The sequence below is a fragment of the Aotus nancymaae genome, unplaced genomic scaffold (genome assembly GCF_030222135.1).
Source record: "Aotus nancymaae isolate 86718 unplaced genomic scaffold, 86718_ANA_hifiasm-v0.15.2.pri h1tg000008l, whole genome shotgun sequence".
Taxonomy (NCBI): Eukaryota; Metazoa; Chordata; class Mammalia; order Primates; family Aotidae; genus Aotus; species Aotus nancymaae.
Genome location: NW_026988419.1, coordinates 58,311,689 through 58,330,586, shown reverse-complemented (window position 1 = coordinate 58,330,586; position 18,898 = coordinate 58,311,689). Strand labels below are relative to the sequence as shown.

General features: G+C 41.4%; 2 protein-coding genes across 2 annotated transcripts in view; both read right to left on the bottom strand.

Moving 5' to 3' along the window:
- LOC105707071 (ATP-binding cassette sub-family A member 13-like) overlaps positions 1–2,068 on the bottom strand; it is a 34,187-nt gene extending 32,119 nt beyond the window's left edge. The window contains exon 1 of the mRNA XM_064373347.1: positions 1,832–2,068. Coding sequence (XP_064229417.1) covers positions 1,832–1,980 — 149 coding nt within the window. The 5' untranslated portion in view covers positions 1,981–2,068. The remainder of the gene's footprint in view (positions 1–1,831) is intronic.
- A 1,757-nt stretch (positions 2,069–3,825) lies between these two features.
- Positions 3,826–18,889, bottom strand: LOC135273666 (ATP-binding cassette sub-family A member 13-like). The gene is made up of 4 exons (XM_064373349.1): positions 18,779–18,889; positions 16,771–16,954; positions 9,794–9,927; positions 3,826–4,270 (listed from the first exon to the last, which is right to left on the bottom strand). Exons 2-4 carry the CDS (start codon positions 16,952–16,954, stop codon positions 4,118–4,120), a joined length of 471 nt encoding a protein of 156 aa, XP_064229419.1. The 5' UTR covers positions 18,779–18,889; the 3' UTR covers positions 3,826–4,117.
- Positions 18,890–18,898: the final 9 nt, after the last annotated feature.

Sequence of the window (18,898 nt, the reverse complement as noted above, 5' to 3'; positions counted from 1 at the left end):
AAACCAAGGAACTAAAAACTAGCGAGGGCCTTAGCAGTCATCTAGCAATGCCATTACCAAGCCAGGAGTCCATCCCATAGGGAAGCCAACAGAAGGGTCAAAGCTGTAACAGCCAAGAGGTGGCAGTTTTCTACTACAGGCAACAAAAGCAGTATCCAAATACAAATGGAGGCTTCAGGCCAGGCTTGGTGACTCACACCTGGAATTCCAGCACTTTGGGATGCTGAAGAGGGCAGATCACTTGAGGCTAGGAGTTTAAGACCAACATGGTGAAACTGTATCTCTACTAAAAATGCAAAAATTAGCTGGGCATGATGGCATGCCTGTAATCTCAGCTACTCAGGGGGCTGAGGCAAAAGAATCACTTGAACCCAGGAGGTGAAGGCTGCAATGAGCCGATACCATGCCATTGCACTTCAGCCTGGGAGACAGAGCGAGACTGTCTCAAACAAACACACACACACACACACACACACACACACAGCAGATGGACAGCAAAGCCAGTGTTTGGGCCTCATCTTCCTGGCACTGAGAATGTATGGAAATTATATATGGGGACAGAAGAATGCAGGCTGTCCTAGCTTTGTACTTAGAGTGTGATGTAGTCTTCAGCTTCCCCAATCTTTGTAGGACTAAGAGCCAGGTAGAGCTTCTGGGGTTCAATGCCCTGGCCTGGCATAGAGCAGGCAGAATCCTAGGCTAACGTGCCAGGGGGAGTTCAAGGCATGTAGGATAATTAAGGTGACTTAATGTGGTGTTTCTATTAATGTTCGTTAAGTAACAGACCAGCAGGGAGGTTTTCAACATCCCCAATGCAATGTCCTGGCATTTGTTTACTTAATACAGATGTTTTGTCCCTGCCCTTTGCCTAGATCACTGCTTCAAGGCATCCTTGCTGGCGCCCTGTGACCATCCTCCTACAGCTTTTATGGCCCTGATGGGGAACTGTACTGCCACCTCTAGCACCAGCACCTCATGCCCCAGAACATCTCTTAAGTAAAAGTTAGGAAACAGGGCCTTCAAAAGCAAGATCCTGTTTGCTAATGGTTCCAGAAAATGTGAAAAAACTGGAAGTGTTTAGAACTGCTATTTGTTAAGTAATCATAATACAACACGGTCCGTCCAATTCTGTCATCTCAACTCTCCTTCATGGTACGCAGAGAGCAACAGTTTGTCTGACCTGGTTTGAAATGAACATTTTTGAGATAATATTGAGAAATCATATTGTTCTTTTCCAAGGAAAGCCTTAACTTCAGAAGGATAATAAGATTCAAGTTACTACAAACTGCCACACCTACTGAGGAAAAAGATGTAGTCGGCTATTTTGGTGAATAAATTGTGGTTATCTTAAAAAGGAAGAAACAAGTTCCACCATTTCCTAATTCTAAAATATTTCCGGACCTTATGTAAACACTTCTACTATACAAAATCTTTAAGTAAATACAAAAATATATTTTTACAAGAGGAAGATTCTAGGAAAATAGCTACACATGTAAAGTAGTTCTGTATATGAAAATGCCTCTGAAATGTATTTATTCATTTTTAAACAAATACCAAACACATAAAATCCAAAATCCAGGAAACTGACACCTTCTCAAATATTGCTCCCTTATTAGGTCAATTTCGGCCTCTGAATAGGCATCTAGAGTGCTGAAAAAACTTCTATCCTGGTGATAGTCCACAATGAAAGCCTTTGATATCCCATTTGCTAACTTGAAATTCATTGTCTAGCTGTAGTTTACAGAATGTGTTTTTAACAGTATCATTATGCTCTCTTTAAAATTCAGTGCCATCTATCTAATTAATAATCAAACAGGGAAATCCACCTTACATCTTTGGAAATGTGTGATTATCTTTTGGGCCATCTGCTGCCAAGCTATCATTCAGGAGGAGCAGCGCAGTGTGCAGGGCTTCCACCACCTTGCGGGGCTTACTCTTTTCTTCAAACTGATTCCTGAGAGCCTCTAGACTGTGGCCCATGCCTCTGAGTGTCTTCTGAAGAAGGCTACCCTGTTGCCACTGGTCAAACACCTACAAATTTGGAAACAAAAATACTAGCATTAATAATAGCAAACTGGAAAGAATAATATTTAGTTAAGAAATACGACAGTCGGCCGGGCGCAGTGGCTCACGCCTGTAATCCCAGCACTTTGGGAGGCCGAGGCGGGTGGATCATGAGGTCAAGAGATCGAGACCATCCTGGTCAACATGGTGAAACCCCGTCTCTACTAAAAATACAAAAAATTAGCTAGGCATGGTGGTGTGTGCCTGTAATCCCAGCTACTCAGGAGACTGAGGCAGGAGAATTGCCTGAACCCAGGAGGCGGAGGTTGCGGTGAGCCGAGATCGCGCCACTGCACTCCAGCCTGGGTAACAAGAGCGAAACTCCATCTCAAAAAAAAAAAAAAAAAGAAAAGAAATACGACAGTTGGCTGGGCGCGGTGGCTCACGCCTATAATCCCAGCACTTTGGGGAGGCCGAGATGGGTGGATCACGAGGTCAAGAGATCGAGACCATCCTGGTCAACATGGTGAAACCCCGTCTCTACTAAAAATACAAAAATTAGCTGGGCATGGTGGTGCACGCCTGTAGTCCCAGCTACTTGGGAGGCTGAGGCAGGAGAATTGCTTGAACCCAGGAGACGGAGGTTGCGGTGAGCCGAGATCATGCCATTGCACTCCAGCCTGGGTAACAAGAGCGAAACTCCGTCTCAAAAAAAAAAAAAAAAAAGACAGTTATCTTTTTTTTTTTGAAAATTAGAATATTTGTTAGCAATTGCATTATGATTTAATTTCTACTCAGAAATTAAAGATTTAATGTTGCAACAATGGATACACACAACTTTATAATCTCTGCCTTATTTCTCTTTATTCTCCCAAGATAAAAAAAAAAAAAAAGAGAGAGAAGAGAATAACATGCACCTTAAAACCAAGGAAATATAATTTAAAACCTAAACTGACATATTTAGGATAACATAAGTATATTTCATATTTTTAAATATATACCAAAGTTAATACATATATACTAAGTGCCATTTTATGACATGGACATGGGGAGGATGATACTGATGTCAATTAGCAATGTGGTTTATCATCAACATTATACCAAAATAGATCATTCTTGCCCAAGCCTGATAGCATGGGAGGTGCATGATGTACACATATGTGTGCTAACTACATCTTAAATAACCACGAGTTATTTTACCCAGATAATGCACAAAGCAAGGGTATCCACTAGACCATTGGATGCTGATCATTTCAGCACTGTCCCTTGGTTATTTTATGCTGGATGACTTTAGTACCATAAAGCAGATGACAACACCTATATATTTTTAATGATGTTTTGTCCACTATTTGAGATTTGGCCTTTATAAATGACACATACTAGAGGGGAACAAAGTTAAAGAGATATGTTCTTTAAGGAAAAACATGAGATGCAGATGGCAAAGCCTGATAAACCAAATGGGAAGTGACTGCCATGAGAGCTCTGCCTCACGGTCTCCAAAAACTCCCCAAGAAGCACAAAGCTGTGAAACAGCCAGGGCCCCATGAGCTTCTGAGGCCAAGAGCAATCTGATCACTCAGGCGCTCTGCCCCACACCAACATTTCTGTAAAGACAGACCAGAGCCTCCCTTCGTGTTGCTAAATTACAGTCACTGAAATCACAGTCACTGTGCACAGAGCTTCTGGTCAAAACCAGAGTGAAGGGACAAGGCCAGTCCAGAGCTCAAAGTACTGCAGGGATGCTGAATGCCAGCATGAAAACATCCAAGGAGCTGGTCAAAGTAGTCCAGGAGAATCTCATGCACCAATAACAGAGCATGGGTCTAGGAACTTCTGAGTTGCCAAGGTGTGTGTGCAAACCTAAGATGGACCGTTTGGTGATGATGGTTGAGGACCTAGGCCTAAGGAGATGGGGCCAGTTGATGCACATGAGATAAGGTGCACTCAATGGCCAGGATGTGGGGATCCTAAGGTCCTTTCCTGGAAAGGACATAAAATCCAACAGTAAACAACATGGTGGGGGTGGGGCAAGGGAGGAGAATGGATTTGGGCACTCAAACTGGCACACCTTTGGACAGAACATCTAGATAGGAGACAGCACCTGTTGGAAGACTCACAGCCAGCTGACTGCATGGACAAGATAGTTTTTGGCTTCTGACCACTTGGGGTGGCAGTCTCCAGTGTGGCCCCATCTCTCAGCTTCATCCTCTAACGTGCTAGACAAGACTGAACACACCATCTTCTCCAAAGAGCTGTCTGTGGGTATCTGACAACAATATGAAAAAATATTTAGAAGTAAAGCTCCTTTCCTAGAACCTTCCTCTTCTAAAAATAACACCACGATCTTGCCATAGTAAAAGGTCTTACATTTTGCTTGATTGAAGAAGTAACAAGTGATAATATGTATGTGATTTACCTTGAGGGGAGACTTGGTAGTTTAAAAAAAAAAGGGGTTATATTTTTCAGTTTCATCCACAAACAATGGGAACAGCTGTTTCTCCAGGCCAAGGACATAGAGATGACATCAAATCTTGTTTCTTTTTGTTCTCAGGCCAAAAGTGAACATGGGTCAGCCCAGTTTAATCGATACTTTGGACTAACAAAGTTGTTTTGCCAAGAACATTTTCTTTTCTGATTATCAAAAGTGGATAATATTGGAAAGATTCAAATTGAGGTCTTGGGTCAGAAACTGTTTAACATGCTTGAAACAAACCTCCTTTATTTTACACGTGAACTTCAACACAGTTCCTCTAACACCGCTTTACAAATACTTATGTTTGTAATATAATGAACCACATTCCCCTATTACATCATTTTATAACAATTATAATGCTATCTTTAAGAGATTCTGTTGATGACTGCCATGGTCTAAATGCTTATGGACTGTCCCCCAAAATTCATACTTTAAAATCCTAGCCCCCAAGGTGATGGTATGAAGAGGTGGGGCCTTGGGGAACTATTGTGAAGGTGAAGCCTTATGAATGGGATTAGTACCCTGATAAAAGAGACTCAGGGAGTTTCTTTACTCCTTCTTCCATGTGAGGACACAGTGAGATAAATTTCTGTTGTTTACGAGCCATCCTGTCTATGATCTTTTGTTATAACAGCCTAAATCGGCTAAATAATGGCAGTAGTCAAACAGCTTAATTTTAGTCTTTTGTGTTCACTTTTAGGTTCTTTTAGGATCAAGATTTAAAATATTAGCCTGTGACTGTCAAAGCACAGGGTTCCTGATGTTTTAGTCCTATTTTTTTTCCTTAATTAAAAAAAAAATTGGCCAGGTGCAGTGGCTCACACCTGTAATCCCAGCACTCTGGGAGGCCGAGGCAGGTGCATCATGAGGTCAGGAGTTCAAGACCAGCCTGACCAAGATGTTGAAACCCCGTCTCTACTAAAAATACAAAAATTAGCTGGGCAAGGTGGCACGTGCCTGTAATCCCAGCTACTCAGGAGGTTGAGGCAAGAGAATCGCTTGAACCTGGGAGGTGGAGGTTGCAGTGAGCCGAGATCGCGCCATTGCACTCCAGCCTGGGTGACAGAGTGAGACTCCGTCTCAAATAAAAAAAAAAAATCAACAATACTATGTATCGTGTTAGATAGATAAGGCTGAGTCCCAACTCAGATGTTCTCAGTCTATGAGAGGCAGATGTGCAGCCATCAGGTTCCTTTGGACATGCCTTATTATGGAAGGTTGAAGGAGTAGAGGCAGAGGCTGAAGTGAGGTTACAGGGGTTCCACAGAGGATGTGAGATTAGACAAATCATTTTCCAATTCAAGAAGCAGAGACAGTGAGAGGAGGACTACTCTCCTGCAGTGGCAGCATGCACTGAGGCCTCCAGCAGGCCCAGAGACTGGAGGGATCAGGAGTCAGACGGACCCCAGGGAGGGCCTAGAAGCACAGGCTGATCCAGATGGAAAGGGCCCTGTGAAACCTCCTTTGCAGATCATGAGAGTGAGAGAAGTCTAGCATGACTGACTCCATCTTGCTTCTAGCCTCAGGCTGGCTGTCCTTGCTTACACCTGGGCATAAACCAAGCTAACCATGGGAGGAATTTAGTTTATAGTTTAACTTTTTAGCAAGGGTGATAGTAGTCCCTCCTTAAGATGAATCCTCTCCTTTCTCAGGAACAGAACCTGCCCTTGTAAGACTAATAAAAGGCCACAAGATTAAGATTATGGGAGGGGCCTGAATGCTGCTAAAATGTCAGTGTAGCTAAATGAAAACCAGCCATTGGCCCCTAGCTGGCCTTCTATAATCCCTTGCTGCTCAGGAGTCATGGGGCCAAAGATTACAAGATACATGACCTCCCCAATTGCCCCTATAAATAACATCACTATTGTCAAACCTAAGATTGATCTTTTGAGATGTTTTTCAGACTTTTGCATTTTCCACACCCTTGTGATTTCATCCCCAATCAATCAGCAGAACCCATTTCCTAGTCCCCTGCCCACCAAACTATCCAAAAAAAAAAAACAAAAAAAACCCCCACCCCTCTGAGTTCTCAAAGAGGCTGATTTGAGTAATACCTCCATTTCTTCCCCTTGGCTAGCTCTGCATTAATTAAACCCTTTCTCTACTGCAGGACTGCAGTCTCAGTGAATTCCTTTTGTCTATGCAGTGGGCAGGAAGAACCCACCAGGCAATTACACTTACAAAGAGTGAGAAGCAGGCAGTGGTCCCCTAAGATATTCATGTCCCAGTCCCAAGAGCCCATGTATATGTTATATTGTGAGTGAGATTTAAGGCTGCAGATGAAATTAAGGCTGCTTATCACCTGGCCTTGAGATGGGAGATTATCCTGGGTTTCCTGGTGATCCCACTGTAATCACAAGGGTTCTTATTGGAGAAAGGAGGCAACAATGTTAGTGCCCAAGTGATGGGATGTGGGAAGGACTAGACCTGTTGTTGCTGGCTTTGATAATTGAGAAAGGGGTTAAGACCCAAGGAATGCGGATTGTCACTAGAAGCTGGAAAAAGCAAGAAAACAGAACATACCACCTCAAAGTATGTCTCTTTGGCATATGTATTATTTTGAGCTAAAGACAAGAACCAGCTTCTTATCTCTCCCTAACTGCTTAAAAATAGAGTATACATTTCCTTTTGGTAAAGGAAATCTAGATTTCTAAAGAAAATTTACATTTATAAAGATAATTTTCATCTGTAAAGGTTTCTCTTGGCCAGACGTGGTGGCTCTCTCCTATAATCCCAGCACTTTGGGAGGCCGAGGTGGGTGGATCACCTGAGGTCGGCAGTTTGAGACCAGCCTGACCAACATGGGGTAGTTGACGCCGGCCAATTTTTTTTTTGTATTTTTAGTAGGGACAAGGTAGTAGAAACTCTGTCTCTACTAAAAATACAAAAAAAAAAAAAAAAAAAAAAAATTTAGCCAGGTGTGGTGGCAGGCACCTGTAATCCCAGCTACTCAGGAGACTGAGGTCCAAGAATCGCTTGAACCTGGGAGCGGGAGGTTGTAGTGAGACAAGATCACACCACTGCATTCCAGCCTGGGCAACAAGAGTGAAACTCTGTCTTAAAAAAAAGATCTCTCCTACCACAAAGAGAACTACTTCTTCAAACAACTCTGATCACCTGGAAGACTTCTCTGCAAAACAGGATAACTCATTCACTGTACATTTCCTCCCCTCACCTTCCCATAACTTGCCTTGCTGCTTAGAAACCCCAAACCCCCTGTATTTGCATAGACAGACTTGGATGGTGTATAAGCCTTCATCATCTGGCTGCTTCCTTAAAATACAGGTGATCCTTAATCTGCAATGAGGTTACATCCTGATCAGCCCATAATGACTTGAAAATATTATAAACCAAAAATGCATTTCATACAGCTAACCTCAAAACATAACCAAACTTAACCTTGCCTGCCTGAACTGTTCTCAGAACACATACATTAGCTTACAATGGGAAAAACAATCTAACACAAAGTTTATTTTATAATAAGGCATTTATTATCTCATGTAATTTATTGACTACTGTACTGAAAGTGAAAAACAGAATGATCATATGGGTACTCGAGGTACAGTTTCTACTAAATATATATCATTTTCACAACATTGTGAAGTTGAAGAATCATAAGTTGAATCATCATAAGTCAGGGAACATCTATATATTTCACTTTGTGAACTCCCTTACATACCTACATAATAACTGGTTTTCTTCTTGTTTATCTGTCTTTTCTCAGGTTAATTTATGATCCCCAGCCATTGAACACAATAATAGAGAAAAAAAGAATGTTTCCTCCCCTAAAACAGTATGTCTCCTTGACCTCAAGAAGGAATGCAGCCCTGCAGACACCTTTAGTCTGACCCAGTAAGACCATTTCAGGCGTCTGACCTCCAGTACACTATGATTTAAAAAAAAAATGTGGGTTGCTTTAAGCCACCGTGTTGGGGTAGCAGCAATAGAAAGCTCACACATATGAGGTACAATCATATGTATATCATATGTACACCATCAGATGATAAATGGAGCTTTGGTGATATACACAGTGGCATTTTCTGATCATTTTCTTTTTAATTCTAATCTCAATATATTTAACATTCTAAAGTAAAAATTTTACATAGTTTACTCAAACTATAATATAATGAGAAAATGGGTCATAAAGATGGAGAAAACTAGAATAAAAGTCAGCCAACTGGGGTTTCATATTCCATCTATATCAGCACCCATGAGAAAACCCAAGAGTCACAATTTCAAATTCTATATAGAGTAGGTAAATAGTTCCTAAAACTAAGATGATAAATAAAATTGTGCAAGGGGTACAAGAAGCACAAAATTTAGTATACTGTGGTGAGCCCTAACCTACCTGGCAGAATTTTTCAAACACCAAGCCAGCATGAGGGTCTGCTGGCTGCAGGCCAACCATCTAAGCCTTCGGACTGACAGCACAGATCCAGAGTCTAAATATTGAAAGCAACAGTCTGAACAAAAACAGTAGCTGCATTGAAATGTGAAAAGTGCCATCTGGGAAGACCAGGTTGTGGGGAACTGACAGAGAAGTGAGCAAAAGCTACACACCCAGCATGGACTGAGATCCTAACAGAACAGTAGTCTTTTCCAAACATGCCTAGCTCAACCCTGACCTAGGAGCTGCACCAGAAATGCTCTAACCCTGGAAGTAAAGTCTATGGACCAAAGCTCCAGGTGCATAGTTCTTGGGCCTGCACCATGCAAAGGAGAAGTGCCGACAAACAGGCCAGAGTGGCAAAAGGAACTCTGTGACCTCCCAGAACCTCAGCAATACCAGCAGTGAACTGAGTCTTGGGGATCATCCAGTCCAACCCCGTTATTTCACCTAGTTTGGGAAGAAGCTCAACTTCAGGGAACCCAGCTGGCATCTATAACCTACAGCTCCTACTCTTCTAAGGAAAATTATCTCTTTACCTAAAAATTCACCCACTTGTACCCCAACACACTACGGCTGGTACACCACCTTCCTACCTGGACCCCACTAGCACTGTCTTGTCTTCAGAATCTCACAACCTCACTTGACCTGGCCTCTCCCACTGCTAGTTCCCAGAGCAATTAAGTATCTTATTACTTCCAAGCTGCCTTTCCATTCCAGGATAAAACTTCAAGGTAAGAAGAAAGAGACACTTCTAGAAAAGCTGAAGACAGCAGGGGTCCCTTCTGTGCAAGGAGTTCAGGTTTTAATGGAACCCTCCTGTCTGGCTGCCTCTCCTGTGGTACCTGCCCACCCTGCCCCAGCAACAGGCTGTAGATCCAGTCTCCAGGAAAGACCTAACGGTGTGAGAAGCAGTCAAGCATGTGTACCTCCTTTAGTTCAGCTGAATAGTTCAGGATCTGTTCCGCGTGAAGATCATCAAAACCAAATTGGGATTTGAGATCATACTGGACTTTCTGTGGATCCCACACTATATTCTGCATGGACAGGTGGTAACCTGGCTCTGTTGGAACAACAAAAGATTTACACCATCAGTTGGTTGAATATTTTGATATGTCTAATGTAATTCAGAAAAAAAAAAATAGCATTTCCACCCCTAAATGAAGAGCAAATGAAGACAAAACACCATTTGGGCATCAAATAGAAAAAGCAAACAGAAAAAAATGCTTGCTGCTATAGAGAGAACGGTGAAGTGTCACACACTCCCTGGCATAAATGGTTGCAACATTTCCAGAGGACAATTTTAAAATGTATTTCAAGAGCTTTATAAAATTCAAGTCCCTGAACCCAATAATTTCACTTCTAAAAATCTTTCTCAAGAAGCTTAATCAGATATCTGAGCAAAAATTATTGTACAACAATATTTTATTGGTTCTATACTGATTAAATACTGAAAACCAGCTAAGGGCTTAGCATCAAGGGAAAAGATAAATTATAGTATATTCATAGCATAAAATACTATGGAGTTCTTTAAAACTATATTTCCAATAATTATTCAAAGTCACAAGAAAAAGTTCCCCTAACTCAAGTTGTCAACGTATAAAATTCATGAGCTACCCAAAAAACCCATGACACTATCTAGAAATGACATATTCAAAATATAAATCCAAGACCCCCAAGGTATGACAAAATCTCTGAGGATTATGCCTCAGCATACACAAACACAAAAACACACAAATTTCAAGGTGTGTTTGAACCTTGACCCTTCATCTAGAAACTAGATTGTTTTAGATCATGATTCAACACCCATGGACTGAGCCCCCGTACTTGCCAACCACTATTGAACCATTTTCACATGCATTATCTCATAGGATCCTTATAATCGCAGTGAGGTCTACAAAAAAAGCACAATCCCTGACATTTACAAAGAAAGGCCAAGTCAATGAGGACTTCAGGAAGGTACTGAAGATGGGCAAGATCCCAGGAATACAAGACTTTTTGTTTCCACTCTGATTGTCTCTACATGGCATAAACTAGCATTTATTGTATGTTGAAGAGGTACTAGGACCTACACTAAGAATAACCCATGGGAGGTCTCACTTAGTCCTCCAACAACACTGTGAGGTTGGTGCTATAATTATCTCCTTTTTCTTAGAGTCACACATGTTAGATCAAGCGTCTGATTCAAACCCAAATGATCTGGCTCCTGAAGCTGAGCTGTAACTATTAATCTCTACTGGTCTCAGAAGGTATTAGAATTACTCACAGAGTTCCAGAAAGGAGAGAAAAGAATAGTGACGTCAGTATAGCATACTTATAAAAGTACACAATCTTTCTCAAAAAGTGAAAGGCGCCTTGGATTCAGAAATTTGTTGCTAAAACAACAGAGAATTCACAATGTGTAGATTAACAATTCCAGTGTATAACTTAATTGGACCAGTAGCCCAAAGCCACATGAGGCCACTCATCCCTTTCCCTTCAAATCAGCTCATCAGGCCAAAGAATTTTTCTTGGAGACAAGAGAAATGAAGACAATTTTTAGCTACCTCTCAAAGTATGTTTTGTAATAGTGTTCCTTAGATTTGACTCACTGGAGAGTTAATAGAAAATTGTTTATTTTAATTACATTCTTAGCGGTAATTACATTTCCAATTGTAAGGTAAATTGGTTGTTGTAATTTGGATGATGTACAAAAACTTGAGCTTCTAAATGAGTTTGTTAAAATTAAGGTCACTGGGAAGACTTCAATGAAGTGTTTTATTCATCCCACACCCCACCTCTGTGTTTTGTTCTCAGCATAAGAAATAGTTCTCAGGCCGGGCACGGTGGCTCAAGCCTGTAATCCCAGCACTTTGGGAGGCTGAGGTGGGTGGATCATGAGGTCAAGAGATCGAGACCATCCTGGTCAACAAGGTGAAACCCCGTCTCTACTAAAATACAAAAAATTAGCTGGGCATGGTGGCGCGTGCCTGTAATCCCAGCTACTCGAGAGGCTGAGGCAGGAGAATTGCCTGAACCCAGGAGGCGGAGGTTGCGGTGAGCCGAGATCACACCATTGCACTCCAGCCTGGGTAACAAGAGCAAAACTCCATCTCAAAAAAAAAGAAGAAATAGTTCTCAGTAGAACTAACCTAACCTGAAAATGGAGTTAAACGTTAATGAGCTAACTTTCTTTTACAGAGTGCTCAAAAAAAAAAAAAAAACCCTTTCTATGTGGATCTCACTGTGCTGGGTCACAAGCAATGAGAAGAAAGAAGCAACAGGCAGAATTTGGGGTAATAGAGGGTTTCAGGTTAGTTTGCTCCATGAAGCCGCAAAATTCTGAATGGGATTGTAGAAATCTCTGTGCATAACAATCTCATTATATAATACTTCAGGGCTGGGCGTGGTGACTCACACCTGTAATCCCAGCACTTTGGGAGGCTGAGGCAGGCAGATCACCTGAGGTCAGAAGTTTGAGTCCAGCCTGGCCAATACACGGTGAAATCCAGGCTCTACTAAAAATACAAAAATTAGCTGGGCCGGGTGGTAGATGCCTGTAGTCCCAGCTACTCGGGAGGCTGAGACAGCAGAATCGCCTGAACCCAGGAGTTGGAGGTTGCAGTGAGCTGAGATCTCACCACTGCACTCCAGCTTGGGAAACAGAGTAAGATTCCATCTCAAATAATAATATAGTTCAGGATACTGAGACCTAAGGAGAAAGTGGTCAGTGAAAGACTTGCTCCCAGAATCCTGAACTCCAGACTGGCCTGCCTCCAATCCATTCCTCACACTGCCCAGGAGTATCTTTCTATAACGCAGATCTAATTCTACTGCTTCCATGGCCATTCATGTTTTGGCCTGGGCTCTTTTCTGTGCCAACCCCGCTACTCCCTACTGTACCTCAGACAAGCTGAATGTCAAACCTTCACAGCTCTTAGCAAGCCCAAGTATCTCACAGACTCTTTCTCCTTCCTGGAAATGCTCCCTCATCTCTTTGATAAACTCCAACTCACCCTTCAAAATTCCTCCTTGAAGTTTTTCCTGAAACAGATTTCAGATCCTTACTCTGTGGTCTTTTTTTTTTCTTTATTGATATATCTCTCTCCTTTACTAAAGATGACTTTTTTGAAAGCAAGAACTATGTTTTGTTTTTGTTTTTGTTTTGTTTTGTTTTTTTACTTTAAGTTCCGGGATACAAGTACAGAACGTGCAGTTTTGTTACCTAAGTATATATGTGTCATGGTGGTTTGCTGCACCTATCAACTCATCATTTAGGTTTTAAGTCCCCCTTGCATTAGCTATTTGTCCTAATGCTCTCCCTCCCCTTACCCCTGCACCTGACAACTGGACCTGGTGTGTGCTGTCCCCCTCCCTGTGTCCATGTGTTCTCATTGAAGAACTGTGTCTTATTCAGCTTTTTATTCCACTGTCTGGGGATGTGTTGGTGGGTTGGTGAGTAGATGAATGGGGAGGTAGATGAATGCATAAATGAATGGATGAGTGAATGGATGGATGGATGGATGACGGATAGATAGATGAATGAGTTGGTGGGTTGGTGAGTATGTGAATGGGTGGATGGATGGATGAATTAATGGATGAATAGATAGATAGAGGTATAAATGGGTTGAAGGGTTGTTTAGTGGGTGAATGGGTACGCAGATGGATGGATGGATGGTTGGGTGGATGGATGTATGAATGCATGGATGTGTGGGTGAATGGGTGGACAGATGAATGAATAAAAGGATGGATGAATAGATGAGTGGATGAAGTCTAACTTTGTTGTTCTCTCACTGTATTTCTCTTAAAGAAATAGCCAAAGATAGAAAAATAGACAAAAGAAAAGAATTAAAAGTAAAATGCTCAGACTCAGTTGACAATTCAGCAAATAATATCCTGGGTCAAGAAAAGAGCTACATAATTCCATTCCCTCCCCTGTGGTAGGACTGCTTATTTAGTTAGGGGACTCTGTAAGGTCACATCAACCTGCCTCCTCTTACTAACTACCATTTTTAAAATATTTCCTTCCAATAGGAGGTTAGAGAGAGGAAAGAGTAAAATCACAGAACCAGTGATAGGTCTAATATTAGAAGAAATAATGTCAAAGAATTTTAAAATCAATTATTTTAATTCAAAAATGTTATTTATGTTAGTAATGACTGCAGAATTTCAACAGTGGTAGAAAGTCAAATTCAGTTTTGAGTTCCAAATTTTTATTCTATTTTTGTCTTGTATTAACAGAAACAATTGATTCTTTTTTGAATTTAAAATTCTAATTAAATCATTTTGAACATCATTTTAGCTCTCTGTTGATGGTCAATGAATTTAAGTAGTTAAACATTGTTTAAATATAGCAATAGCTGCAAGGCACCCATACCAGTGACTGCTACTCCATGTTGCTGCAGAAATGTCAGTGTCGAAATGGTCACATTCAGTACAAGTTCAGAAACCTAGGAAAAAGTTTGGTTGAGTGGCAGCCAATCTAAATCTTCTAGGGATATTAAGGAACTAGAACCAAAACAAAACAAAACAAAAAGCAGTATGAATGGGTAGTGAGCAAAACAAGTAGCATCAATTCAAGGTTTACTTAACATCCCGTGGACTGGGCCCCTAGCACTGTTGCAAGAAGTGGCTGGACCATTTATGTGTCAGCATTCTTCATGGCTTTAATTTGACTCTAACTCCCTGGACTAGTAACTAAATTTAAGAGTTCAGGTCTTCTCTTGAAACACTTGAGAACTTAGGCCATCTTCCACTCTGCCTTTGACACAGAACTCAAGTTTGCATTGGCTCTGCCATAGGTGTTACTTTATACACAGCCTTGATTCTTCCTGCCGCAGGGCAGCTGATGAGGCCAGCAAGGTGCAAAGGGCTGCCATATTAGAAAAGCAAATGAACAGTCAGCCTGGCTGCTTCAATTTCAGATAATCAGTCTAATATTTGCAGGGCAATGCCATGTACCTCAATCCTCCACCCTGTCTTAACCTATGGATCTGAATAGGTCAAGGGTTCAATCAGTGGCTGTCAAATTGTTTCAAAGAAAAGGGAGCTTTGGGGAGGGGGAGTCTACATATACATGGTATTAATTTTATTTTTAGAATATTAATATTTTATTTTATAAATAAATACGCTTCAATTTGTAGATTGGAAAATGCACTCAACAGAAGGCGGACTATATCTGTATTTTGGCAACATGTGACCAACACAACCATAAGCTGTGCTTCCAAACAGATTATTTCCTTGTAGATTTTCATCAAGAAAAATATTTTATGACAACTCTGTGTATTGAAGAGTATCCCAGGATTATAAGATATATCATTGAAACCTGGTACCACTTGCAAATACTTCTCTCTATGAATGCAGATTTTCTTGATATCATGCTACTGAAGCAAAATATGGAAATACAATTTATGCTGAAGTTGATATGGTTCAACAACCGTCATCAATATCTTCTCATTTTAAATTTTGCGTCTCTCCGAATAGCCCCATTGTTCTCATTGTTCACTGCTAACAGAGTCAGGGCTTCAGGCAAGAATACAAAAAGAGGCATTTCTAATATGTTCAAATATTTAATTTATAAATCAAGCTAACTAACTATCATAATATGTTCCATTTTCCTATATTGACCAATAGATCTTCATAACAACTTGGAAAGCTACATTCAGATTAAGAATTGTCTGATCCTCGGACACCAGAGGATCCTCGGACACGGAGTTGTACACCAGACTGTAAGAGTTTAAGGGAGCGCCTGTCCCTGGCCACAATCTTCAGCCCACTCCTCCCCTATGTGCTCCCCACCCTCAGCTTGGTCTGTACCACAAGGGGCCTTAGTGCTCACAGGTGAGTCCTCCAGCCTACACAGCCCAACAGCACCCATGCCTCTCACCCTACACTCCTGCCAATGGCTGCAGTCATCCCTAGACCACCCTTAGGCTGGAGGAGGCACAGTCCAATGGTAAGACTCCCTCAGAAGGAGGGGTCAGGAAAAGAGGCTTGAGCAGGCTCTGGCCATTAGATTAGGGAACTCCAGGGTGAGAGGGAATCACGGTGTGTGGGCTCTGTGAACACATCACCTTCACCCCATGGGCATTCTGAGCCATGAGCAGAGATACAATCTGAGGAAGGCCAGAACAGGGAACTCCCCAAAGCACAGGCCCCAGGACAGGGCCCCTTTTGTCCCAGCCTAAGGGCAATGTGGGTTTCTCTCACCAATGGCAGATAAAATAAGTAACAGTTAAAAATCAGAGAAGAATATAAACTTCTGCTAATAAAAGACAATAAAACCCATTATTCATACAATGAGTTTACACAAAATAATTCAATTATTTGTAAAAGAGGGTCATGCTGATTAAAGCATGGGAAACCCACCATGGGAAGGGATGCTCCCAAAGTCACCCCAGGTAACATGGGGGTCAGATCCAGCATAGAAGACCAACATCCAGCTCACTGAATTACACCACTGACGCAACTGAGCTTATCAGTTCTGAATACTATGTGGGCAACTGTGGCATAACTTCTTAAGAAATTAGTTTAAATTATTATATTCAAGCCTCATCTCTAATAGTGAAAAACTTAGAAACAACCAAAAATCTAATGCTAAATTTATTAAGTAAATTATGCTATATCGTACTTTACCAGAATGATATACGCTGCAGCCATTCAAAACGACCATTTATCAGCTATAACAACAGATGAAATATTAAAGTATGGAGCTAACTTTTTTAAATCAGGGAGAACATGCTATGAAGAACATCACGGCCCCTACATAAAACATGTACACAGACAGATGAGGGACAGACGTGGAGGTGCAGAAGCTCCCGTCGTTTCAAGGTGACATTATTGTGAGGTTTTTTTAATCCAACAATTACTCAGTAATTTTTATTTCCCATTTTAAAAATAAGGTGAAAAACAATGTATCGATACTTACGTTTTTCATTTTCACTTAATTCAAAACAGCCCGGAGAAAGTGCACTGCAACACGCATGCCGTCTTCCACGTGATCGTGGCTTGTGTGTAGCCTCGTCAGTAATAAGTAGAAAATCCCAGATATGAGGCTGCTGGTGGAGGCTTTCCAGTTTCAATATTACCTCCTCAGTCTTATTGAGATCCATCTGATGGGGAAAAAAAATGCCAAAAGTTTCCCTCTGGACTTTTATTAATCAAGTAAATGAGAGACAGAAATGCTGCAAAGGTGCAAAATTGTAGAAATTCTCCTGGTAGAAACCCATACTTCATATGTCACTACACTGAACAGATTTGCCACTATGTTGAACACAATGTTAAAGCTATTCTGTTCAGTTGAAGGGGTTTTTTTAATGGTTTAAAAATATGGATGAGGAAAAATAGTATAGACGGGGCAAGGAGAAAAAGAAAGCTGGTTTTCATGACAAGCTGTACCAACTTCTGCAGTTTTTGAAGCAACAACGTCTTTGAGACAGATGCTAGATAAGAACGTAATGATCTATTTTTTACATGTAAATGATAAAAGAAAGAGAAAAATTCAAATAGGAACAAGAAAACCCAACATTTCACTGAGAACTGATGGCTTGGTCAGAAGGCAAATGCAGCTGGCCTATGGTATAGTCTTTGGATTTCTCTAGATACCTCAGGCTTTTATATACATGCCAAGAATGACAAAGTGCCAAAATAGTAGGACCATGGGTCTCCAGTGCCTCACTGCACCTACATGCTCTCTCTGGGTAGAAAAATGCCCCAACGCTCCATGACATCCCAGTAAGAACTACCCCACCCTCTGTGTTCCGAGCTCCACAGTTTCTGGCTTTCTTCTTGCAGTCTAGTTTCCATTCCTTCAATAAAAGTGAATCCTGCATTTTAGACCACCCATAAAAGTCACAACATTTATCTTTCAGATGACATAAAGTTTAAACAAACAAACAAAAAGAAGCATTCTCCAGAGGTCCAACTACTCCAAACAAGATACACTTCCTCTTCCTCACACCACTGTCAGTGGAATGAAGAGAGGGTCTCAGAATTCAGCAGGGTCCTCCCCAGGGAGTACAGTCAGTCCAGTCATTTCTGGAGGATTCTGGCTTCTAGCACACTGCCATGCTCTTCAGCATGACTTCAGCCACCACTCTCGGTGATCTCCATATCTAATAATCCTCAAATCCCTTCTGTTCTGACCTCCCTTCCATCCAGTGATATTGTCTTCCACCTGCTTGAATCACCCATTTCTCTGGTCAAAATCTGTATTTTTTCATTGTCAATAGCTACAACATTATGCACCTCACTCTTCCATGACCAACCCCACTCCTTTTCTATAGTTCCCCAACTCTAATGACTCTTCAGCCCTGCCAGGCCTCACATTCCACTGTGCCAACACCTCTTTCCTGTCCTCTTTGCTCTCATGCCCCAGATCCCTGGATGATCTTTCCCTTGAATACTCACTCAACTATTTTCTCCTCTCACAATCTATCATATATTCCTCTGGCTAAATAAATAAATAAATAAATAAATTTCATCTCCAGTCAAATTCAGCGCTTCAGTCCTCAGGCTGAGCTCAGCCCTACTGCTCTCCCACCCCTCAAGAGCATCGTTCAGCAACTGTCCTCTCTCTTTTCCCCTCTATCAGTTCATTCCTATCAGCATATCATTATGTGCCATCTTAAAAAACACTACCTATTCCTGCCGTAAGTACAAAATGCCAAATGCAATCGTGAACATACATCAGACAACCCAAAAATTGAAAGACGATCTACAAATAAGTGATGTATTCAAAAATCCTGATGAACAAAGACCGTTCCAGACCAAAGAAAATTAAAGACAGGACAACTGAATGCAATGCATGATCCAAAATTTTCTTTTGCTGTTAAGAACATTATTAGAACAATTGGTAAATCTGGAAAAGTCTATAGGTTAAACAATTCTATTGTATTAGTGTTAATTTTCTGATTTTAATAATTGTAGTTACGTACAAGAATGTCGGTGTGGGTCTCCACCGTAGGCTTAGGGGTGGCCTTCTCTAACTGCTGGTGCTAAGGGAGAGGCGAGGGGCGGGCTCCGAGGCTGGGCGGGCGCTCCGGGTTGGAGCCGAG